This window comes from Cetorhinus maximus, chromosome 1 (assembly GCF_964194155.1).
Source record: "Cetorhinus maximus chromosome 1, sCetMax3.hap1.1, whole genome shotgun sequence".
Classification (NCBI taxonomy): domain Eukaryota; kingdom Metazoa; phylum Chordata; class Chondrichthyes; order Lamniformes; family Cetorhinidae; genus Cetorhinus; species Cetorhinus maximus.
Window position 1 is genome coordinate 49447609 of NC_135879.1, and position 26835 is coordinate 49474443.

At 45.4% G+C, this 26835-nt stretch overlaps 1 protein-coding gene across 1 annotated transcript in view; it reads right to left on the reverse strand.

Annotated features, from left to right (window-relative positions):
• The window catches only part of rbm46 (RNA binding motif protein 46), a 104789-nt gene that overhangs the window by 48425 nt on the left and 29529 nt on the right, over positions 1 to 26835 (reverse strand). The window contains exon 2 of the mRNA XM_078546848.1: positions 25126 to 25593. Coding sequence (XP_078402974.1) covers positions 25126 to 25593 — 468 coding nt within the window. The remainder of the gene's footprint in view (positions 1 to 25125; positions 25594 to 26835) is intronic.

Below are 26835 nucleotides of genomic sequence, written 5' to 3' on the forward strand. Positions count from 1 at the left end.
AGCTCCTGGATTTTGAACACATCCAAGCAAACTTTCCAACACCTTTCTCCAGGCAGGCAACTTAATTTGCATATTATCAGCCTTCATTCCAACAGCAACCTGGTGACATTTGACATTGCTTTAACAACCTGCATGAATTCTAAATTTTCCTCAAATGCTAACTGCTTTAGGAATCTTATGGTTGATATTTCCAATTCTTAACTTTTGTGTTCTAACTATAAAAGCCATTCATCAGATGAAATGTAATTGGAAAATACTGGGAGGGAAAGAATGCAATAGGAAGCTGTATTGCATCAGCCAACTGTGCATGTGAAGAAAACAAAAAGGAGTGTATGTATTTCTTTTATCTTTTGTTTCATAAGAAAAAACATGTAAAAAAAGGAATTGCAGTTTTTTTCCACAAAGGGAGGACTATGATGGTGCACAGTTATGATATTACAAATTTTTAGAAAACTGTTCCAAAGTTCTAAAATCCTGTATAATAATTTATTTTATTCTAAAAGCTTGTATTGAGTTTAAAGATTCTTTTCAAAATGGCTCCCAGCTACCAAACAGAATCGTGAATTTCAACTGCCTTTCTCTTACCGACTGAGAAGACAAGGTTGCATCCCGACAGATTTAAAAAAAGACATCTTGAAATTCAGTGTTCCAAATTAGTAAGCGGAAACTCATTGACTTGATGGTTTTTCCTCCAAACACAAAGAGACTAAATGATAAGCCACTAGGTGTGAACAGTTCAGGCCTTTTTGAACACGGCAGGTGGTAAGGAGACTTCGGATTGCAAAATAAGATTACCACTATTGGAAAGTGGCTCAGTGTTCTTGTACAAGTCACATGATAATAATGGCCATTATGGCTTACCTGCAAAAAAAACATCAAAAAGGGCAGAAAGCTGCTTATAACATAAATAACCACTTTGAATGTTGAATCATGCTGCAGCTGTACAGAACCTTGGTCTCACGCTGCAGCCGTACAGAACCTTGGTCTCACGCTGCAGCCGTACAGAACCTTGGTCTCACGCTGCAGCCGTACAGAACCCTGGTCTCACGCTGCAGCCGTACACAACCTTGGTCTCACGCTGCAGCCGTACACAACCTTGGTCTCACGCTGCAGCCGTACACAACCTTGGTCTCACGCTGCAGCCGTACACAACCTTGGTCTCACGCTGCAGCCGTACACAACCTTGGTCTCACGCTGCAGCCGTACACAACCTTGGTCTCACGCTGCAGCCGTACACAACCTTGGTCTCACGCTGCAGCCGTACACAACCTTGGTCTCACCCTGCAGCCGTACACAACCTTGGTCTCACGCTGCAGCCGTACACAACCTTGGTCTCACGCTGCAGCCGTACACAACCTTGGTCTCACGCTGCAGCCGTACACAACCTTGGTCTCACGCTGCAGCCGTACACAACCTTGGTCTCACGCTGCAGCCGTACACAACCTTGGTCTCACGCTGCAGCCGTACACAACCTTGGTCTCACGCTGCAGCCGTACACAACCTTGGTCTCACGCTGCAGCCGTACACAACCTTGGTCTCACGCTGCAGCCGTACACAACCTTGGTCTCACGCTGCAGCCGTACACAACCTTGGTCTCACGCTGCAGCCGTACACAACCTTGGTCTCACGCTGCAGCCGTACACAACCTTGGTCTCACGCTGCAGCCGTACACAACCTTGGTCTCACGCTGCAGCCGTACACAACCTTGGTCTCACGCTGCAGCCGTACACAACCTTGGTCTCACGCTGCAGCCGTACACAACCTTGGTCTCGTGCTGCAGCCGTATAGAACCTTGGTCTCGTGCTGCAGCTGTATAGAACTTTGGTTAAGCCACACTTGGAATATTGCATGCAATTCTGGTCGTCACATTACCAGAAGGATATGGAGGCGTTGGAGAGGTTGCAGAGGAGGTTTACCAGGATGCTGCCTGTTCTGGAGGTCATTAACTATGAGGAGAGGTTGGAGAAACTCGGATTGTTCTCACTAGAGCGACGGAGATTGAGGGGCGACTTGGAAGTTTACAAAATTATGAGTGGCATGGACAGAGTAGATAGTCAGAAACTTTTTCCCAGGGTGGAAGAGTCAATTAGTAGGGGACATAGATTTAAGGTGAGAGGAGAAAACTTTAGAGGAGATGTGCAGGGCAAGTTTTTATGCAGAGGGTAGTGAGTGTCTGGAAATCGCTGCCAGAGGAGGTGGTGGAAGCAGGTACGATAGTGGTGTTTAAGAGGCAGTTTGACAAATACATGAATAGGATGGGAATAGAGGGATACGGACTCTGGAAGTGCAAAATGTTTTAGTTGACGGGCAATACGATCAGCGCAGGCTTGAAGGGCTGAAGGGCCTGTTCCTGTGCTGTACTTTTCTTTGTTCTTTGTATACAGAAGTGGAGAAAAGGAATTAGGTGCATAAATGAGTGAACACATTGGATACTACTTGAGAAGGAATGGTACCACATTAATTAGGAGCACACTAAAGGAGTACTACAAGGAATATAATGACAGGTTTGGAATGTATGTATGTAAACACAAGATGCAGTGAATAAGGTTGCTGAGCTAACAAGCACAAATCACCATGACAGAGTAAGGTGTAGTGGCAATAATGGAAACCAGGCTTTAAAATGGGAAGGACTGGTCACTTAACATTCAAGGATACAGTGTTCATTAAAGATAGGGAAGGAGAAAACGGAGATGCAGTGGCAGTGCTGATTCAGGAAGACAATGCAGTGTTGGAAAGAGGGTGTCCTTGAGGGGTCAGGAACAATCCATTTGGTTAGAGTTAAGAAACAAGAGGTATAATCATGCTACTGGAGATATTCTGCAGGCCTCCAAACAGCAAATAGAGGAGCACATCTGCAGGGTACTCATGGATGTGAAAGAGTGGTGATATTGGGAGACTTCACAGAATCTTAACAGCACAGGAGACCATTCGGCCCATCATGCTTGCAACGGCTCTCGAAATGAGCATTATGACCTAGTGCCATTGCCCTGCCTTTTCCCAGTAACCGTGTGAATTGTTTCTATTCAAATAATCATCTAATGTCCTCTTTAATGCCTCGATTGAACCTGCCTCCACCATACTTCCAGACAATGCATTCCAAACCTGAACCACTTATGTGAAAAAGTTCTCTCTCACATCACACTTGCTTCTTTTGTAAATCATTGTAAATCTGTGCCCTCTCATTCTTGATCCTTTTACGAGTGGGAACAGTTTCTCCCTATCGACTCTGTTCAGCCCCCTCCTGATTTTCAGCATCTCCATCAAATCTCCCCTCAGCCACCTTCTCTCCAAGGAGAACAGTGCCAACCTCTCCAATCTATCTTCATAGCTGAAGTTTCTCACCCCTGGAACTATTCTTGTAAACCTCTTCTGCACTCTCTTCATTCCTATATCATTCCTATAATATGGTGCGCAGAACTGTATACAATATTCCAGCTGAGGTCTAATGAGTGTCTCATATAAATTCAGCATAACCTCCCTGTTCTTGTACTCCATACCCCTGTTAATATAGCCCAGGATACTATATGCTTTATTAACTGCTCTCACCACCTGTCCTACCACCTTCAATGATCTATGCAAATATACACCCAAGTCTTTCTTCTCCTGCACCCCCTTCAAAATTTCACCCCTTATTTTATATTGCCTGTCCATGTTCTTCCCACCGAAACATGTCATCTCACATTTCCCTGCATTGAACTTAATCTGTCATCTATCTGTCCACTCCACCAACTTGTCTATGTCCTTTTGACATTCCACACTGTCTCCTTCTCGCAGTTCACAACACTCCCAAGCTTCGTATCATCCGCAAACTTTGAAATTGTCCCCTGCATACCAAGATCTAGATCATTAATATATATCAGGAAAAGCAAGGGCCCCAACACTGACCCCTGGGGAACTCCACTACAAACCTTCCTCCAGCCCGAAAAATATCCATTGACCATTACTCTCTGCTTCTTATTTTTCAGCCAATTTTGTATCCTTGTTGCTACTGTCCCTTTTATTCCATGAGCAATAACTTTTCTCACAAGTCAGTTGTGTGGCGCTGTGTCAAATGCCTTTTCAAAGTCCATGTACACCACATCAACAGCATTGCCTTTTGTGTTAACTCTTCAAAAAACTCCAGCAAGTTAGTTAAACACGATTTCCCCTTTAAAAATCCATGCTGGCTCTTCCTTATCAACCCATATCTTTCCATGTGACTACTGATTCTATCCCGAATATTTCTTTCAGTGTTATCAATTAGGAAAATGTTAGAGTAAAAAGAAAGGAGGGGGAGAGATTGCTAAAACGTGTTCAGGTGAACTTACTTGGCCAGTATGTTTTCGATTCAACTCGGGAGGAGGCATTACTGCATCTGGTGCTGGTAAAGGAGGTGGGCCAAAATTTTTCAAGTGCCTTTGGCAGAACAACACCTGGGGAAGAGTGACCATCATATCATAAAGTTTACATTAGTAATGGAGAAGGGAAGGGAGCAATCTAAAGGAGAACTTCCAAATAGAAAGCGTGCTAATTTCAATGGGATGTGGGGAGAACCTAGCCAACAAAAAACAGAGCCAAAGATTGACAGGAAAAACTGTAATAGAAAAATGTGTGATCTGTAAGAAGTTTCAGTACAGACTAGGTACATTCAAATAAGGGTTCCTAAAGTGATAAAAGAAAGAGAGAACAGAATAAAAAAGATCTGATACATGTGAATTCTTCAAGTGAAAACCAGGTCAAATACAATAAGTTGAGAAGGTGGAGGGGAAAATAAGACTGAGAGAGAATGTGAGAATAGAATGGCAGCGTGAAAGGGAAACCAAAAATTTTCTACCGACATGCCAAGGGCAAGGCTAGAATACTTAATTACTCTTTGTGCCAGTGTTTATTAAGGAAGAAGTTGCAGACAAAATATTGGTAGAAACAGATGCTAGAGTTAATGGATGGGATGAAAATTGATATGCAAGATGTAATGGAAAGGATAGCCATGCCAAGAGTAGTAAATCACCTGGTCCAGGTGACTTGCGCCCCAGGTTCTAAAGGAAGTTAGGGTGGAAAGCTTGTGAAAATCTTTTGTTCTTCCCTAGATATAAAGGAGGAGGAGGGGATTGGAGAGTGGCAAATGCAACACCCTTATCCAAGGAAGGGTATAAGGAGATTCCTAGTAAGGTTGCCTGTCCACTGCCTGGTACTGGATGCCTTTATTTTCAGGAAATTAGGGTTAGGGCTGAAGAATCATTTAAACAGGCAAGGACCTAAAGTAATTTTGCAAAATTATTTCAACATATGGAGCAAAGGCAAGTAAACCTCCCAGGAGGGAACAGACTCTCACCATCTTTGGTGCGATCCCATACGGGGAGCATAAAGCCAATTGTGGTTTCAAACCTGCTGCTTGGGGCAAGGGTATCCATTGAATCCCCTCACTTAGCAAACACACTCAAACGTAAAGGTTTAGAAAGGAGGGATTCTACCCATACCATATCCTAAACATTACCATGACTAACTTTTGACAGACCCGTGACCAGCATCTGTATCTAGGAATGTGCCCAGCACTATCCCATGTCACATCCCAAAGCTGTGTTGGAAAATGCAACAGGCACAAAGATCAGACACAGCGTCCTGGGTGTGAATTGGTGAAAGCTTATAGATCATAGCTACCCCAGTAATGCGACCCTGCCTCGCCTGCTCCTACTAGGCTCTGGGTTTCTTAAGTTCGTCATGTGCAGCAGGCCCATGTTATGGTTATGAGCAAATGGGGCTGGTTTGGCTTTTCCATCAGTGGCAATAGCTTGTCGAAGAACCACAGCATCAGCACTTTGCGCTGGCTGGGCTCAGATTTGCTTTCGGTGGATGACATTTGTTTTTCTCATGTTATTAATAAGAAAGCACGGCTGACTGAGAAAAACAAAGATGCTCCTAGTGTGTTTTTAGTTGCAGCCTTGTGGATGGGAGGCCTATAGTTCTCGGTGTGGTGGTGGAGGTCTTTCCTCCTGTGCCATAGTGCTGCCACTCTGGTGTCCAGCAATGGCCACCATAATTCCTAGTAACTTCAGGCAGGTCAGTTGAGCATCAGTGGTAGGTAAGGTTTTGGAAACAATAAGCAGGCAAAAATGGAAGAGGCAGAGAGATTTACACTAATTAAGTAGAACCAACATAGATTTGTAACAGGCAGACTGTGCTTAACTAATCAAATTCAACTTTTTGATGGAATAGAGAAGGTTGATGCAGGGAAGGCAATGGATGTTGTCTATAAGGATTTTAAGATAGTGTTTGACTAAGTACATATAAAAGGTTAGTTAAAAAAAGAGGCCGTTGGAATAGGAGGATCAGTGTCAGCTCAGATAGAAAATATGGTTTAAGGACAGAAAACATGATAAATAGGAACATAGGAAGTAGGAGCAGGATTGGACCGTTCAGTCTCTCAAACCTGCTCTGCCATTCTAGATTGTGGCTGATCTTCTACCTCAATGCCATTTTCCCACACTATCCCCATATCACTTGATATCTTCAATATCTAGAAATCTATTGATCTGACTTGAACATACTCAATGACTGAGCCTTCACAGCACTAGAGAATTCCAGTTAGCGAAAAAATTCCTCCTCATCTCAGTTCGAAGTATTCTTCCCTTATTGCCTGCTTCTACACTCCCAGCCAATGGGAACATCCTTCCTGCATTTATCCTGTCGAGCCCTGTAAGAATTCTGTATGTTTCAATGAGATCACCTCCTATTCTTCTAAACACTAGAAAATATAGGCCAGTCTCCTCAATCTCTCCTCCTAGGACAAGCCTGCCATCCCAGATGAACCTTTGTTGCAGTCCCTCTATGGCAAGTATATCCTTCCTTAGGTAAGGAGACCAAAACTGTACACAATACGCCAGGTTCAGTCTCACCAAGGCTCTATACAATTGCAGAAAGACTACTGTACTCAAATCCTCTTGTAATAAGGGCAGCATATCATTTGCCTTCCTAATTGCTTGCTGCACATGCATGTTAGTTTTCAGTGACTCATGAACATAGGCACCCGGTCCCTTTGGCCATCAACACTTCCCAATCTCACCATTTAGGAAATAGTCTGCGTTTCTGTTTTTCCAACCAAAGTGGATAACTTTACATTTTTCCACATTATACTCAATCTGCCATGTTCTTGCCCATTCACTTAGCCTGTCTAAATCTCTGTGATGAAGGTATAATAATTTTCATAATTTTTTTTTGGTTTAGTGTAAAGTAGGTTTATGAGGGGTTGTGTTGTTGTCTGTTTGAGAGAGATTTAACTACATTCTGTAGCCAAGCAGGTTGAAGTTATCAAGAGGTAAGGTGTAGAAGTGTCTTTAATATATTAATGAGTAAACATGGTTGGGGTCCTAGCATGCAAAGTGTAACGGGAATTTGCATTTTTAGATAAGTGGGGGGGTTTGGTATTCAAAGGGATCTGTCCGTTTACAAACAGTCAGACAAACAAGTTAAGGAATGTGTTTATTTTTATTGACAGTATAGTGGCAACATGAAATGATTTATATTATGAGAAAGGTAAAGTTCCAAAGACATATGGACAATGGAAATTACATATTAAAAGGACAAGCATGTATAAAAGAGAATGAGGCTGTGTGTCAGGAAGGCATTGTAAGCTTTAACAGAAGCGTGAGAAGCCTCTAGTATTTCTGTCCACAGAAACTGAGGCTGGAAAAAGCCACTTTGAATTCTATTGTCCAGGGTATTGTGTTAACTTGCTGGATCTATTTAAAATCTATTTTTTTTTTTAAAACTGTTGTCTTAATGGAGGTTTAACTGAAAGCCAGATTAAAAAGGGGTTTTAGGAGTTATAACAGTAGTAATTTGTAGACCTATGTGCTTGAAATCTTTTCTTTTGTTAATAAATGTTTAATTCAGTTTTTAAAAAAAAAATGAGGTCCTGGTAGACTTATTACTTCTGAATTCAGGGCACGCATCTCAAAATAAATACAAATTGCAAAACCATTGTGATAGCATGATTAAGTTTCCCTCGTGGATTTGACCCGCCTGGCACACAACATCTGCCGCATCATAACAGTCCCCTTGAAGCCTCTATGCATCCTCCTCACAACTCACATTTCCACCTAGTTTTGTGTTATCAGCAAACTTGGTCTCCATATCCAAATCACTGATATAGATTGTTAATAGCTGGGGTCCAAGCTTTGACCCTTGTGATACCCCACTAGACACAGACTACCAACCTGAGAATTGCCCACTTTTTCCTATTTCAGTTTTCTGACCGTTAACCAATTCTCAATCCATGCCAGTGAGTTACTCTAATTTTGTTTACTAACCTCTTGAGACCTTATTGAAAGCCTTCTGAAAATCCAAATACACCACATTCACTAGTCACCCCTTATCTATTCTGCTAGTTGCATCGTCAAATGACTCCAACAGATTTATTAAACATGATTTCCCCATCATAAATCTATGTTGACTCTGCTCAATCCTGCCATTATTTTCTAAGTGTCCAGTTATCATGTCCTTTTTAATAAATAGATACTAGCATTTTCCCTACTACTGATGTCAGACTAACAGGTCTGTGGTTCCCTGATTTCTCTGACTTCTTTCTGAAGGGCTGGGGCGGGGAGGTGGTTACATTTCCTACCTTCCAATCTGCAGGAACCATTCCACAATCTACAGAATTTTGGAAGATGACCACCACTTCCACACCTCTTTCCATATTCTGGCATGTAGATCATCACATTCAGGGGATTTATCTCAGCTTTTCAGTCCCAATAATTTCTCAAGTACCGCTGTTTTTACAAATACTAATTTATTTCAGTTCCTCATTCTCGCTAGTCCCTTGGCTGTCTTGTACTCTGGGAGGCTTTTGTAACCTCCTCTGAAAGACACGGAGTGGAATTTTCCATTCTGGGGACTAAGTGCGGTGGCAGGCCGGAAAGTCGGCATGATTCCCACTGGGCAACAGGGTGGATTTTCACACCAGATCTTTAGCTTTTCAGCTCATTCATTATGCACCAGCGAGGAGCTTGTCGAAACTCGTGGGGGGGTAGGCAATTATTCGTCCATCCCACTGATACCTTATGGTGTCGAAGGTCTTGGCAGGCACATACACACACACACACACACACACACTGCCAGCCTGAGAGGGAGGTCGCCAGGGAGGTCAGCGCAGGAAAAGCATGAATTATCTGATGGACCCTGCCAGGGGAAGTGAACCACCTTCTCACTCAAAACTCCCACTCCCATAAAGGCATTAAGCAGACTAAGGATTAGAGTCCACAGGGATGTCACACATGGCCAGATGGGACATCAGCACTGCATGTCTGCCAGCCACTTTAAGATCCCCATCCTATGTTAGATCCCGCACAAATGGCATCTTCATCCCTTACTGGGAAGGGCTCAGCACACCGCAGGCATGCATGCTTCTGAGCTCCTCTTTCATCCATAGTGCTCATAGTAAATCCATCTGTCTTTATGCAGCACAAACTTGCTCATAGTCAGTGTAAAAGGGCCAAGGCCAGAGTGGGTATCCTGAACCCGAGGGCATTTACATCCCAGGGAGAGCAGACTGCAGAGCTAGCTGGTGAGAACAGATAAAAGCAAAAGAACAGAGATCATTCCTGTGCAGAAGACGAGATTGGCCTCCCCAACAAGCCAGTCAGGGTCCTCCAGTATACATCACATTCAGACAATGACTGAGTGACCTATAGTGTAGGAGCCTGCCTTGTCAATCACTAATTATCTTTCTTCTCTGTTCCAGTTACCAGCGAGAAAAGGTGGAGAAAGACCACCAGCAAGCACCCCAGCCCACCTCAAATGATGATGCTGAACACTCGTCTGATGAAGATCTGTCTCTGGGTTCACCTGCACCCTCCAACAGCACAAATACACGCAATTCAGTGGGTCCTAGTTCTAGAGTAGGCTCGGGTTCACAATCTGTCCACAGCAGGCAGAGGCAGTGAAAGCCGAGGTCTCGAGCAGTTAGACAACTGCGGGAGACCAGGCTTTTGCAGGGTCACAGTCTGATGATGAATCTCTACAATCAGCCTGGAGAGAAAAGTTGGAGGTGGAGAGAAATGTTGGAGGTATAGAGACAGGTGGGGGAACATCAGGCAGGGTTGTTTGAGGGGGGAGTCCGTCCACGTGGTCTGATGTCCTGGCTCTGGCATGCGAGCTCATTGAAGTCTCCATGGGAAGGGTGGTGGCCACCTTGAAGACCCAGATCCAGCAGAACGCTGAGTTTCTGCCAGATTTGCAGTTGGGCCTGCACTCCAATGCTCTAGCCATGGGTGAGTTCCAGCAGTGGCTAGGCGAGGCGGGGGGAGGGGGTGGGACAGGGCACCTCAACCTCCTTCCAGGTGCCTCTACTCCTTGAGGAGTCAGGAAGGGGCCCACAGACACACAAAGGGAGGAGGAGTGCCAACCGGACACCCTGGGAGCACCCACCCATGAGTCTCCAAGGGTGCCCTGCGTTCCAAACCCCCTCTGCCTGTGACCCCATCAACTACAGGAGGTCAGGCCAAGGAGGGTGCACACCTACCCTGGAACAGGTGGCCCTTAGCAGGTGAGGGCTCTCCAGGCCTCAGATCTCCAGAGGATGCCCACCAAAGTAATCTCAGTCAACAGGGTGTCTTCACCTCTGCTGCGGATGTCAGGGCTGCACCTAAACGTAGCAGTAGGGTAAGAAAAATTAATATATTTTGAATGTACAACAGTGGCACAGGCATTCATTCACTATATACTATCTGCACTATTGTAAATATATTTCAGTTTTGGCCCTCTCCAAATCACAAGTATTGAATGGCTAATCAATGTAATGCAAGGTTCAATCAAGGGTATCTGATGATGCCCCCCCATTATCTCCCATTTTGTTTGCCCCCCCACCCCCAACAATTATCTCCCATCTTGCCCCTCAGCTCCATGAAGTGTCTCTCAATCTCATCACAGTCAATCACCTTTAGTTCCACAGTGACACGAACAAGGCCACTTCCTATAAGGAAATGATGGCTGGACTCAATGTGACCTCATGACTATTGTGACACAGCAGTTGGAAAAGGCTGTTATTTAAAATCCCAGAGGGAAACTTTAAACAACTGTCATAACCTATACTTTCAAGTGGTGTGTTTTGAGTTACAGCTCTAAATTCAGGAATAAGACCACCAGTTCGAGAGGTTTTTATATCAAACTACATGAGACATTTATTAATTTACACAAGTTAAACAAATACACATGGCTACAAATTACTATCACGACATTTTAACAAATTCCCAAACTAATCTCTGAGGCAACAATAACCCATAGACTTTAAGCAGATATCAGGCAAAGCATTTTCACCTTACAAGTTCAAAGTGAGGTTCCTTTCACTTTGGTTCATTTGCAGACAGTTGTAGGCTTACAGCTGCTTTAATGTTACATTCCTCTGCCCTGCACACACAAAACCACTTTCTGTTATACCCAGCACTTCTCTTTGAATGTAAATTTTCATTGTACCCCCAGGCCCTTTGCACTCCAACCCTTCTAATAACAAAACCCCTTTCATAGTACCAATTTTATAAGTAACATAAACAATGCTTGGTGTCTCCTAACTAGATGTAAGATTTCACCCAGTCTTTGAATGCTCTATTCAACAAAATGCAAATGTCCTCTAACTGAGTTTACATTTCAAACCTACTATACATCAAAGCACCCAGACTAGCTATCTTTAATCCAATTAACACACAGACAACACCCACAGACTAAACCTCTTAAAAAAAAATAATTTCCGATATTATATACATCTTCATGACAATGATAATTGTTCATGGAAGATTATCCTGATTTTCCTGCTGCTGCCGCACTGAAGTCTGTTCTTTGTGGACATTATAAGTATTTATTGCGACCCACGTTGGCATCTTTCCATGCAAGTGCACAATACCATTGCTTTTACTTTGTAACTGCGAGGCTTTGGTAAAAGTATTATTCATTGTCAAGTTCCAAAGCCTTTCATGCCACTCTGCAGCATTATTTTGTCTCTGCTTTTAAGGCTGAACATTACTCCTTTATTAATTCCCTCTCTCCCCATGTGTGACGCTGAGCGATGGAAGCTCATTCAACTTGGTGACATTTGAGATATCTGCTAGATGGGAATGTGTGTGAGATGTCAGAGGTGCGTGTTCATCCTGATAAAGCTGTCCAAGGCACTGCAGGGACTCACCAAGGCTCCTTAGACAGCAACTTCCACACCCATAACCACTACCATCTAGAAGGACAAGAGCAGCAAATAGATGGGAACACCACCACATAGAAGTTCCCCTCCAAGTCACTCGCCATTGCGACTAGGAAATATATTGCCGTTCTTTCAATGTCGCTGGGTCAAAATTCTGGAACTCCCTTCCTAACAGCATGTAGGTGTACCTACACCACATGAACTGCAGCGGTTCAAGGCGGCAACTCACCACCACCTTCAAGGGAAGGGCAATAAATGCTGGCCCAGTCAGCGAAGCCCACAAGCCCTGAATAATATATTTTAAAAATTACCAGTGAGGATGTTACTTTACGCCTGAACAACTTGCCTAGTGATGCTTAATGGAATCCCTTTGCGAGGTCACAATGCTAAGTGATATGGAATTCATTGCATGACTGTGCAATCAGTAGCTTAGGGTTCATAGCAAGGATTGACCTTTGTCCATCTCACAATATCAAGAACTGCAATGGTTATGAAAGGGATGCTCTGGCATGTCTCCTGGTGCTCATCAGTATCTATGAAGGGGTTAAGTTATCATTGACTGCTGCGTCAAAAGTGACTGGGCCACATCTGTCCCAAATGCCAAGGCAATGCACGACGTAAACTTGGCTGTCTTCCAACCAATGCAGGGTTATCAGTGTTTGTCAATAATCAGACGATGGTCCCGCAGAATGTCCCGTACAATGCTAATATAATGCAGACTTGTGTCCATGCTGTCATGTGACAGATCACTGTGTCCAAATGTCCAGAGACACCTTGGGGTTCAGAATCAAGATGCAGGAGAGATAATGCTGTCCGGATGTAGTTTTGTCTTCAGACGGTCAAGCAATAACCACTGATGGATGTTTTTCCTCTTAGACCACCTTGCTAAGTTACTGTCACACTGGTAATAAATGCATCAATGTGTGCAATAGCATTTCTGCCTCTTGAAGGCTGCCGTGGCTGACATTTTTGCAACTTGGTTGAAAGGAATGCATTGTGTGTAGTTGTCTAAAGATGTGCACTAGTGGAGTGCTTACCCCATTACACAGCAACCAGAGGCTACTGCCCCTTCAAGGGGTGACCCCATCATTAGGGTTGAAGATGACTTATGTTTCCTTCATTATCATTTTGAGATTGATGACCTTTTGCGAGATGCTGAAGATGAATAATGAGGTCTTACTGTCTCCCCTGCATTGAAGTGTGAAGAGAACTGCGCTTATTAACTTGTCTTCACCTTACTCCTCCTGAATCCTGTAGCTATAAGGTTGCCATGGGCACATCTTTCGTTGTCATACTCATGCAATGGCATCACGTGGCTCTTCTGAATCCTCGCCCTATTCAAATTCATCACCTTCAACATCTTCATCAGAGAAGACATGTTCCTCTGTGTCTCCCGCTGGCAATGCATCCCCCTTGGCAGCACTAGGTTCTGTAGGGCACAGCAAGCAATGATGATTTGGGACATCCTCTCTGACGAGCACTGGACAGCTTCGCCTGATCGGTCCAAACATCTGAAAAGCATTTTTCAGAGGCCAACAGTCTGCTCTATCAAGGACCTTGTGGCATTGTATCTCTCCTCAGATGCACTCTAAACGACCGACAGGCGTCATTCGCCATGTCTTTAGGGGGTACCCCTTAAGAAAGAGGAGCCAACCCTCTTAAGCACTAAGGCCCTCAAAGTTCTGTGGCACCTGTTGGTGACAAGATGTAAGTGCCATGACAGCCCCTTGGCTATCTAGCACAAACATGCATGATCTGCGTCCTGTGATCACAGATTAGTTGGACGTCGTCTATTAATGAATCTCTCAGGCTGCTGCCAGGGTACTTTCAAGGCTACATGTGTGTAGTCAATGGTGCCCTGCACCTGTGGAAAGCCTGAGGTCGCAGCGAATCCCATAGCTCTGGCAGGCCGGCTTGCTTCATCCATGCTGAACTGCACGTAATGGTGAGCTTTTTTGAAAAGGTAAAGGTGGCAGCATTGCCTCCAGCCTGCATTCTCAAATCCACCTTGTTTCTGTGAATTGAGAAATTAATGTTATTCTTGTTTATTTGTTTTCCTCCATATACAAGGCAGCTATGCATTCTCAACAAGCCTTTGCATTTCCCTTAGACTGAACATCAAGTACCAAGGCCACTCCTTGCTGGATGATAACATCCTGAAGACAGGTGGCAGATCCCCTCAGACTTGGAAGACACATTCAGAAAGAGGGTGTTCATTAGTGTCAAAAGGCCAAAGTCCGAGGAGTCAGTCAGCCTTGTGGTTGTCCTCCAGTGACATTTACAGCTATGGGTACCCAGTCCTTGCAAATCTGTCCTGACTGCAAGAGTGGTGCCTTCAATGCACTGGGAAGATGGAGGCTTGTACGGCTCATGCTGCATCTGTGCAGCATGTGTGACCATTGGCTCTTGAAGCCTGCATCCATTCAGACATGCCTCTGAGAGAAGCAGATGCTTAGGACCATATGCAGTACAGCATCTAAACTTAATGGATTGCAGCCTGAATGCACAATGGATTGCGGCCTGAATGCACATCATTAGAAAAAGAACCAAGCTGATTCATTGTGCATATGAGACCCTTAAGTTCAGGTGAGCCATGCTCTCCATGGTTTGCACAGGAAGGTTATAGGGTGCTCTTTCAATCAGCCAATATTTGCTGTGACTTCCTCCCACACACCAAGACCCCTCCTTGACCGTTTTTCTCTCTAGCTTGATTTTCGGACCGTGCCATTGGAAGGCAAGTCGAAAATGGTGCTACTAATATTCGCGTAAGAGACCAGCTTCCAACCTCCCGCTGTCACCCAAGTCCCTCCTATCCTCCTCCATCCTCACCGCCTCCTAATTCCCCTTCCTGCAATCACTATCCAGCCTCCCCATTACCCTTGAACCCATCATTATTCATGCTGATATTCCTGTTCTTCCCCCCGGACCCTTTAGTGTTGATGTCCCCTTGCCCTTTGTCAAGCTGATCCACATACCACTTTGTGATTCACTTTCCAGGTCTCCCCCTCCACCATGAGACCATCCAATACACCCCGATTAATTTACAGCTCCCGGCTTACAGGATGCATATGCCTCCCCTGACTGCGACTGTGCCATCTGCCTCAATACGCTGCCGCTAACTCCGAGGACTAAATTCCTTAGGTGACTGACCACGCCCTGTACACTAAAAGGTGCATGACCATCACTGCCCAAAGAGGCCTTCCCCCTCACAAAGTGGAACCAAGACATGCAGAGGCCTCTAACATGGTCCACACAGCCCCAGGGCAGTCCGCTTAATATGTCCCCAAGAGTGGGCCTTAGCCCAGGAGAGTACTCAATATGCTACTGACAGCTTGGCTTCAGCCCCAGGACAGTCTATACAAGATGCCCCTGACAGCGCGGCCTCAGCCGCAGGACAGTCTTATAACTCTTGCCCCAGGACAGTTTTCACAACTCACTCTTCCCTCCCGTGCACCCAACCTTTATAGTCGGGAAATAAAAACAGAAATACCTGGAAAAACTCAGCAGGTCTGGCAGCATCGGCGGAGAAGAACAAAGTTTACGTTTCGAGTCCTCATGACGGAAAGGGGGTGGGGATGGAGGAGGGAGTGCAAGATCTAAAGTTGTTCAACTCAATATTCAGTCCGGAAGGCTGTAAAGTGCCTAGTCAGAAGATGAGGTGCTGTTCCTCCAGTTTACGTTGAGCTTCGCTGGAACAATGCAGCAAGCCAAGGAAAGACATGTGGGCAAGAGAGCAGGGTGGAGTGTTAAAACGGCAAGCGACAGGGACGTCTGGGTCATTCTTGCGGACAGACCGAAGATGTCCTGCAAAGCGGTCGCCCAGTCTGCGTTTGGCCTCTCCAATGTAGAGGAAAGCGCATTGGGAGCAATGAACCTGGGCCTCTCGCTGCAGCCGTACACAACCTGGGCCTCTCGCTGCAGCCGTACACAACCTGGGCCTCACGCTGCAGCCGTACACAACCTGGGCCTCACGCTGCAGCCGTACACAACCTGGGCCTCACGCTGCAGCCGTACACAACCTGGGCCTCACGCTGCAGCCATACACAACCTGGGCCTCACGCTGCAGCCGTACACAACCTGGGCCTCACGCTGCAGCCGTACACAACCTGGGCCTCACGCTGCAGCCGTACACAACCTGGGCCTCACGCTGCAGCCGTACACAACCTGGGCCTCACGCTGCAGCCGTACACAACCTGGGCCTCACGCTGCAGCCGTACACAACCTGGGCCTCACGCTGCAGCCGTACACAACCTGGGCCTCACGCTGCAGCCGTACACAACCTGGGCCTCACGCTGCAGCCGTACACAACCTGGGCCTCACGCTGCAGCCGTACACAACCTGGGCCTCTCGCTGCAGCCGTACACAACCTGGGCCTCTCGCTGCAGCCGTACACAACCTGGGCCTCACGCTGCAGCCGTACACAACCTGGGCCTCACGCTGCAGCCGTACACAACCTGGGCCTCACGCTGCAGCCGTACACAACCTGGGCCTCACGCTGCAGCCGTACACAACCTGGGCCTCACTCTGCAGCCGTACACAACCTGGGCCTCAGGCTGCAGCCGTACACAACCTGGGCCTCACGCTGCAGCCGTACACAACCTGGGCCTCACGCTGCAGCCGTACACAACCTGGGCCTCACGCTGCAGCCGTACACAACCTGGGCCTCACGCTGCAGCCGTACACAACCTGGGCCTCACGCTGCAGCCGTACACAACCTGGGCCTCACGCCAATAAATCAATAAATTTTTCCAGGTCCCGACGAGAGCATGAAGCAGCACCGAAGTAATCATCGATGTACCGGAGAAAGAATTGTGGGAGGGGGCCGGAGTAGGACTGGAACAAGGAATGTTCCACATACCCCATAAAGAGACAGGCATAGCTGGGGCCCATGCAAGTACCCACAGCCACACCTTTTATTTGGAGGAAGTGAGAGGAGTTAAAGGAGAAAGTGTTCAGTGTGAGAACAAGTTCAGCCAGATGGAGGAGAGTAGTGGTGGATGGGGATTGTTTGGGCCTCTGTTCGAGGAAGAAGCTGAGAGCCCTCAGACCATCCTGGTGGGGGATGGAGGTGTAGAGGGATTGGACATCCATGGTGAAGAGGAGGCACTTGGGGCCAGGGAACTGGAAATTGTTGATGTGACGTAAGGTGTCAGAGGAATCACGGATGTAGGTCGGAAGGGGCGGGACAAGGGGAGAGAGAAGGGTGTCAAGATAACAAGAAATGAGTTCCGTGGGGCAGGAACAGGCTGACATGATCGGTCTGCCGGGACAGTCCTGTTTGTGGATTTTGGGTAGGAGGTAGAAGCGGGCCGTCCGAGTTTGGGCGACTATCAGGTTGGAAGCTGTGGGAGGAAGATCTCCAGAGGATATGAGGTGTGATAGTCCTGGAAACAATGGCTTGATGTTCAGTGGTGGGGTCATGGTCCAGGGAGAGATAGGAGGAAGTGTCTGCGAGTTGACGCTCAGCTTCCGCGAGGTAGAGGTCAGTGCGCCAGACAACAACAGCACCACCCTTGTCAGCGGGTTTGATGACAATGTCAGGGTTGGACCTGAGAGAACGGAGTGCAGTAAGTTGAGAGAGAGACAGGTTAGAATGGGTGAGAGGAGCAGAGAAATTGAGACGACTAATGTCACGCCGACAGTTCTCAATGAAAAGATCAAGAGAAGGTAAAAATCCAGAGGGAGGGGTCCAGGTGGAGGGAGAATATTGGAGGTGGGTAAAAGGGTCCGTTGAACGGGGAGAAGACTCCTGCCCAAAGAAGTGAGCACGGAGACGAAGGTGGCGGAAGAAGAGTTCAGCATCGTGCCGAGCCCAAAATTCATTCAGATGAGGGCGTAAGGGTATGAAACCAAGTCCTTTGCTGAGCACTGAACGTTCAGCGTCGGAGAGGGGAAGGTCAGGGGGTATAGTGAATACACGGCCGGGGCTGGGATTGGAAGATGGGGTGGGGACGGAGGGACAGGCAGGGGTGGAGGGTCCTAAATGGGTGTTGGTGCTGATGAGTTGTTGGGGCTTGCGTTCCTTAGCACTTGAGAGAAAGAGAACAAGTTTCTTGTTGAGGCGTCGGATGAGACGAAGAATAAAATGAAACTGGGGGCACGCGCAGCATTGAGAAAGGGTGCGGCGGTACTGCTGGAGGGAGAGGTCGAGTGTGTTCATATGGCGGAGCATGGCACTGGGTGTGGATCTCAGAATGCGACGGGAACAGCAGTCCGAGAAACGTTTTATGTCCCGGAGATACCTGTAATCCTGGGTGGGTTCAAAACATGAGGGACGGAATTTCAGTTGAAATCCACGTGGGGTAAGCCGGAGAGGGAGACAGTCACTGAGAAAGGAAATAAGGAAATATGGCTGTGAAAGCGGGTTTCAGTAAACACCTTGTCAAACACCAGGAGAGAAATGGAAAGCAATGAAGGTGAACAAGGCAAGAGAGAGATTCGAAAATCCTGACAGAGAGTAGCACAAAACTTCTTCAAGGTAGGCATTTCTTGAAGAGAAGTGTTCCAGTCCTACTCCGGCCCCCTCCCACAACTCTTTCTCCGGTACATCGATGGTTACTTCGGTGCTGATTCATGCTCTCGTCGGGACCTGGAAAAATTTATTAATTTTGCTTCCAATCTCCACCCCTCCATCATTTTCACATGGTCCATCTCTGACACTTCCCTTCCCTTCCTTGACCTCTCTGTCTCAATTTCTGGTGATAGACTGTCCACCAATATCCATTACAAGCCTACCGGCTTCCTGTAAGGACTCCATCCCATTCTCTCAGTTCCTTCACCTCTGTCGCATCTGTTCTGATGACGCTACCTGCAAAAACAGTTCCTCTGACATGTCCTCCTTCTTCCTTAACCGAGGTTTTCCACCCACGGTCGTTGACAGGGCCCTCAACCGTGTCCAGCCCAACTCCCGTGCGTCCGCCCTCACGCCTTCTCCTCCATCCCAGAAACATGATAGGTCCCCCCTGTCCTCACTTATCACCCCACCAGCCTCCGCATTCAAAGGATCATCCTCCGCCATTTCCGCCAACTCCAGCATGATGCCACCGCCAAACACATCTTCCCCCTGGCGGCATTCCGTAGGGATCGTTCCCTCCGTGACACCCTGGTCCGCTCCTCCATCACCCCCTACTCCTCAACCCCCACCTACGGCACCTCCCCATGCATATGCAAAATATGCAACACCTGCCCCTTCACTTCCTCTCTCCTCACCATCCAAGGGCCCAAACACTCCTTTCAAGTGAAGCAGCATTTCACTTGCATTTCCCCCAACTTAGTCTACTGCATTCATTGCTCCCAATGCGGTCTCCTCTACATTGGAGAGGCCAAACGCAGACTGGGCGACCGACCGCTTTGCAGAACACCTTCGGTCTGTCCGCAAGAATGACCCAGACCTCCATGTCGCTTGCCATTTTAACACTCCATCCTGCTCTCTTGCCCACATGTCTGTCCTTGGCTTGCTGCATTGTTCCAGCAAAGCTCAACGCAAACTGGAGGAACAGCACCTCATCTTCCGACTAGGCACTTTACAGCCTTCCGGACTGAATATTGAGTTCAACAACTTTAGATCTTGAACTCCCTCCTCCATCCCCACCCCTTTTCCGTTTCTTCCCTCTCCCTTTTGTTTTTTCCAATAATTTATAAGATTTTTCTTTTCCCACCTATTTCCATTATTTTTAAATCTATACCTTTTATGCCCTTTTAGTCTTATTTCACCCCACCCCCACTAGAGCTATCTGTACCTTGCGTGGCCTGCTATCCATTCTTAATTAGCACATTCTTTTAGATGTCACCACCTTCAACAGCTCTTTGTTCTTTTGTCTGTGACTGCTTTTGGTTATTTGCTCCTATCACTGCTTGCCTGTCCCTACACCCACTCCCCCCCACCACTTCTCTCCCCTAACCCCCCTTCCCCCCCACCTTAAACCAGCTTATATTTCACCCCTCTCCTATTTTTACTTAGTTCTGTTGAAGGGTCATGAAGACTCGAAACGTCAACTTTGTTCTTCTCGGCCGATGCTGCCAGACCTGCTGAGTTTTTCCAGTTATTTGTTTTTGTTTTGGATTTCCAGCGTCCGCAGTTTTTTGTTTTTATCTTTACAGTCGGGAAATAGACCATTCTAATTTGGAGGGGGAGAGAGATTCCGGGTAGCAGGCCTTTTAATGCACATTCTTGAGATGAAAATAAATGCAAATATGGCTCCTGGCAGATATGAGTGGTAAACCTGACCGACCTTTAACCCACCAAAGTCGGGAGAACAAGATTCCAAACTAATTTCCTGGAGGCGGAAACTGACTTTTTCCATCATGCCAAATTTTGTGCCTCTGCCCGCCACAATTCTCTCAGCTGACGGAAGTGGGAAATTCCACCCAGTGTATTTGTTGGTTTCTCTGCCATTTCCTTTTTCCCCAGGTCTCTGCCTGAAACGGGCCTACATTTTTCTTTGCTAGAATTTTCCTTTTTACATACCTATAGAAGCTTTTACAGTATGTTTTCATGTTTCTCGCTAGTTTACTTTCATATTATATTTTCTCTTCATCAGTTTCTTGGCCCCTTTTTGCTGAATTCTAAAGTGCTTACCATCCTCAGGCTTACTAATTTTTGGCAACTTTATAAACCTCTTCCTTTGATCTAATACATACTCTTTTGTTAGCCATGGTTGGATTAGTTTTGCTGTTGGGTAAATAGTTGTTTACCATGTAGAATGATAAGCATGATGTTCCCCAAGGGTCAATGGTAGAACGGTACCAATTAATCACAACACGACATAGATAGGCTAGTAGAGTGGACAGATAAGTAGCAGATGGAACTGAACTCAAAGAAATATGAGATGATGCATTGTGGACAATATGGGTTAAATGGCACAATTTTGAAGAGTGTGCAAGGGCAGAAGGCCAGGGGCAGGGGGTGAGTTCACATGCAAAGTTCCCTGAACTTGGCAGGACATGTTGAGGCACTAATTAGCAAAGCATATGGGACCGTGGGCTTCATAGAGGCATTGAGTAACAAAGCAGGGAAATTATGCTGAACCATTCTGAAGCTCTGGCTAGGCCCCAACTTGCCTCCAACTACATCGAATTTTGCTCACCACACTTTGGAAAGTCTGAGGGTCCTTGACAGCTTGCAGAGAAGATGTAACAATGATTTCAGGGATGAGGGAGTTTAGCTACAAGGTTAGTTTGAAAAGCAGGGGTTGTTCTTACAGCAAAGGAGATTGAGGGGAGGTTTGATAGTGCTGTATAGATTATGACAGGTTTAGATAAAGAAGACAAAGAATAGCAATCTCTATTTGCTCATCAAACTGGGGAACACAAGTTTAAGGTTTTGGAAATAGATGTGGGGGAAGTGAGAAAGATTTATTTATTTTTACACAGCAAGTGTGAATACCCTGGAACTCACTGCCTACAAGGGTGGTGGAAGCAGAGATGATCAACCATTTCAAAACGAAATTTGATGAGAGAAACAAACTTGCAGGGCCATGGGGAAAGAGCAGGGTAATGGGATTAACTAGATTGTTGTACAGAGTCTACATGGACCCGATGTGACATAATGACTCTATATGTTGGAACTGTGTTGTACCAAACTACTACTAAAATTCTATTAAGGAATGCTTAAGATCCATAAATGTTACATTACCTATACCAGATAGGGTCCTCCATATTCGATCAACACCTACAAATAGGATCCCATGGGAAAAATATATTCTGAAGGATACTATCTATTTAAGAAATTTAGAACAATCTGAACCAGGTGAACTTTCATAATGCCACTATATATAAACGAGTAGGAACCACTGTTGTGTGTGGTAGTAAAAGAATGGAAACGGTAGCATTTTCTTCTCGAATTGGTTCACCTTATAAACAGTTCCATCTCAATATTATGCCTGTTATGTTGTGGTTCTCCAATCTCTGGCCATAACCTCACAGAAACCTCAATGCTTCAGGGTTTTGCTAAAATAATGACAACATACTGGGGAAACTCACGGAAATCTTACTCATTTAAACTTAAGCTGTTTGTTCTAAAGGTAGCAATCTCTTTTGTCATAGGGTGAACTTCCTCATAACTTCCCCTGCTCTGCCCATAAATGCACCAGAAGTGTGGCAGAAATTAAAAACATAGAAAAAAAGGAGTAGGCCATTTGGCCTCTTGAGCCAGCTCTGCTATACAACTAGATCATGACTGACCTTCTAGCTCAATGCCATTTTCCCTTGTTGTCTTTAATTATCTAGAAAGCTATCGATTTCTGTCTTGAACATATATGACTGAGCCTCCACATCCCTCTTGGGGTAGAGAATTCTGAAGATTCACCATGCTCTGAGTAAAGAAATCCTTCCTCGTCTCAGTCCTGAATGACCTACCCGGGAGGTGCCGGAGGACTGGAGAACAGCTAATGTGGTTCCGCTATGTAAGAAAGGTTGTAGAGATAAGCCAGGGAACTACAGACCAGTGAGCCTCACGTCAGTGGTAGGGAAACTATCGAGAGCAAATTCTGAAGGAGAGAATCTATCTCCACTTGGAGAGGCAAGGTTTGATCAGGGAAAGTCAGCATGGCTTTGTCAGAGGGAGATCATGCCTAACAAATTTGATTGAATTTTGTGAGGAGGTGACCAGGTGTGTAGATGAGGGTAGTGCAGTTGATGTAGTTTATGTGGATTTCAGCAAAGCCTTTGACAAGGTCCCACATGGGAGACTTATAAAGAAGGCAAATGCACATGGGATACAGGGTAATTTGATAAGGTGGATTCAAAATTGGCTTAGTTGTAGGAGACAGAGGGTGGTTACAGAAGGTTGCTTTAGTGACTGGAAGCCAATGTCCAGTGGCGTACCACAGGGATCTGTGCTCAGTCCCCTATTATTCGTCATCTATATAAACGACATAGATGACTATGTGGTGAGATGAATTAGTAAATTTGCAGATGACACAAAGATTGGCCAGGTGGTTAACAGTGAGGTTTAGTATCTTGGGATATAGGAAGATATAGACTCGATTGGCAAATCTCAGACTCTCAGTGCAGAAGAGGCCCTTGGGCCCATCGAGTCTGCACCGAAACGTGAGAAACACCTGACCTACCTACCTAATCCCATTTACCAGCACTTGGCCCATAGCCTTGAATGTTATGATGTGCCAAGTGCTCATCCAGGTACTTTTTAAAGGATGTGAGGCAACCTGCCTCACCACCCTCACAGGCAGTGCATTCCAGACCGTCACCAGCCTCTGGGTAAAACATTTTTCCTCACATCCCCCCTAAACCTCCTGCCTCTCACCATGAATTTATGCCCCCTTGTGACTGACCCTTCAACTAAGGGGAACAGCTGCTCCCTATCCACCCTGTCCATGCCCCTCATAATCTTGTACACCTTGATCAGGTCGCCCCTCAGTCTTCTCTGCTCCAATGAAAACAACCCATGTCTATCCAACCTCTCTTCATAACTTAAATGTTTCATCCCAGGCATGATAAAGGCAAGTGTCCCATATGCCTTTTTCACCACCCCACTAACATGCCCCTCTGCCTTCAGAGATCTATGGACACACACGTCAAGGTCCCTTTGTTCCTCAGAGCTTCCTAGTGCCTTGCTGTTCATTGAATACTTCCTTGTCAAATTACTCCTTCCAAAGTGTATCACCTCACACGTTTCAGGGTTAAATTCCATCTGTCACTTATTTGCCCATTTGACCATCCCGTCTATATCTTCCTGTAGCCCAAGACACTCAACCTCACTGTTAACCACCTGGCCAATCTTTGTATCATCCGTAAACTTACTAATCCTACATAGTCATCTATGTCGTTTATATAAATGACAAATAATAGGGGACCGAGCACAGATAATTGGCAGATGGAATTTAACCCTGAAAACTGTGAGGTGATACACTTTGGGAGGAGTAATTTGACAAGGAAGTATTCAATGAACGGCATAACACTAGGAAGTTCCGAGGAACAAAGGAACCTTGGCGTGTGTGCGTGTTAGTGGGGCGGTGAAAAAGGCATTTGGGATACTTGCCTTTATCAATCGAGGCATAGATTACAAAAGTAGGGAGGTCATGTTGGAGTTGTATAGAACCTTGGTGAGGCCACAGTTGGAGTACGATGTGCAGTTCTGGTCACCACATTATAGGAAGGATGTGATTGCATTGGAGGGGGTGCAGAGGAGATTCACCAGGATGTTGCCTGGGATGAAACATTTCAGTTATGAAGAGAGGATAGACTTGAGTTGTTTTCGTTGGAGCAGAAAAGACTTGAGGGGCGACCTGATCGAGGTGTACAAGATTATGAGGGGCATGGACAGGGTGGATAGGGAGCAGCTGTTCCCCTTAGTTGAAGGGTCAGTCACGATGAGGGGAAAAACTTCTTTACCTAGAGGGTGGTGACAGTCTGGAATGCGCTGCCTGGGAGGGTGGTGGAGACGGGTTGCCTGACATCCTTTAAAAAGTGCCTGAATGAGCACTTGGCACATCATAACATTCAAGGCTATGGGCCAAGTGCTGGTAAATGGGATTAGGTAGGTAGGTGAGGCGTTTCTCACGTGTGAGTGCAGACACATGGGCTGAAGAATGTGAGATTCTGTGATTTGTGTATAATTTAGTGCCTCTTTTTAGATTAACCCATTTCGAAACAAAAGGGCCATGCACCACTCTTTCTATTTAAGTCACTCTGGATTGGGCTCCAGGGCCTGTGTGAAACCAAGAAATGTGACTTCAATTTGGGTTTTCCCTTTGTCCTTCGCCAAGAGTAAATCCTGACACTCACTCAATAACTCTATCAAAGGCCCAGCTGAAATCAGGAGCCTAAAAGTAGTTGATGATAACATTCTACAGGTTGAGTCACCTTTTTTAGAAGAAGTTCTTGTGTCAATGTTTTTTTTCTCCCCTAGATTTCTTCTATAACAAAATTAGGGTTGATAAATTTGGTGATTCAACAGTCACATCAGGCTGCCATATTAAATTCCTCTTAAAATAACGTTGTACCTGGGATAAGTTTTCTTCTAGCCATTGCAGCAGCTCTGTGAGATTCATATTCTACAAATGCAAATCCGCGATTCTTAGTCTTGTCAGTGGCACTGGGGTAGACAATAACATCGACGACACCTTCGGTAACCTTCTTCATCTCCTCAAGGATTTCTTCCTTTTTTTTCTCCTTTGGAATTGCACCAATGAACAATCTGCAGTTATCCAAGCTAACACAAACACCAATAAATTTTCCAGGTCGAATTTCATAATTGTTAAGCATTTTGATTGCATTCTGAGCTTCTTCTCTTGTAGTATACATTACAAAAGCATAACCTCGATTCTCACCACTAAATTCCATCATCAGTCTAAACTCATAAATTTTCCCTGCCCGCTGGAACACAGGTACCAGTTCATCTTCATACATGTCTCGTGGAATCTTTCCTACAAAGACTTCACATCCACGAGGTGGTGGAGGACCTTCCCAACCTGTTAAAGCAGAAGATGTGTTTAATCATTTGGTACAATCAGTATCAGGTAATTAATAGATTAGGAATCATGCTATAAATAATAAAACGTACAAAGTTACAAAATTACAAAATTAGATATGATAGTATAAAAACAGATTAACTTTTAATGCCACAATTTCAAATTGAACATTTATTTGCAGCAAATTACATCTGAATAAGATCACAAAAATAGATTTACTTATAAAATTGTTTATATTAAATTCTGGTATGCACTTGAAACCTTTTCCTCAAATTATGTTGTCCCCTTTTCTCAGGTCAGGCACTAATTGTAATTAAACATATGGAGAGCCAGTACCATGAGTTCTCCAAAAACTGTCCCTCAAGCAGCCATTAGAAAATGCACACTAAGTTCTGTCTGGGAATTTATCAACATTGGCTTAGGTGCACCATTATTGACTGAACAGTGCAAATCCTGAAGGACATATCTGCCATACTGTGTTTGTGGCATGTGGTGAGAACACCAGCTGGAGGAAAAAATTAACTTGACCTTGCATCACCATCTACCTGTTGCAGATACATGTGTCATGATCGTATTGGCAGAAGTGGCTACTGCATAGCCTGTGCGCAGGCAAAGTCACATATTTGCATTGATAACACCTTCCATCATGTTTTGTGGCACTACCATGCTTAATTGGATAGTTTCAGATCAAATCAAGCAGCTCAAATCTGGGCATCCTCAACGAGGCATTGCTGGCCATCAGAAGCAGTAGAATTGTACTCCACTGTGATCTGTAACCTCAGTCTAGCATATCTTTCACTTTACTGTTACTATCAAACCAAGCGCCCAGCTCTGATGCAATGAATAACATAGGGCAGCAAGCCAGGAACATAGCCAAGCATACCCAAAGAGGCACCAACTGGTGAAACTACAACACAGGCCTGCAAACATCCTGAACTGTGGGAGCAGTATGCTTTAGAAAGAGCTACGCAATCTCACAATCAATCAAATTAAATCTCTACATATCTGCTACACCTGCCAATTAAATCTGTTCCCTCTTGTTCTCAATCCTTCTACTAGTGGGAACAGTATTATGTTAATACCATTTTACAATATAGAATAAAGGAACATTTGGAATTAAAAGTAATTTTCCTTCCCTTTCCACAATTTCCACCATTTACTGGCCTAATTATTTGGCTTTCATAGGTGTGATTACAGCACATTGATCTTCAATTGTCTGACAATCTGAAATCCAATCATTTT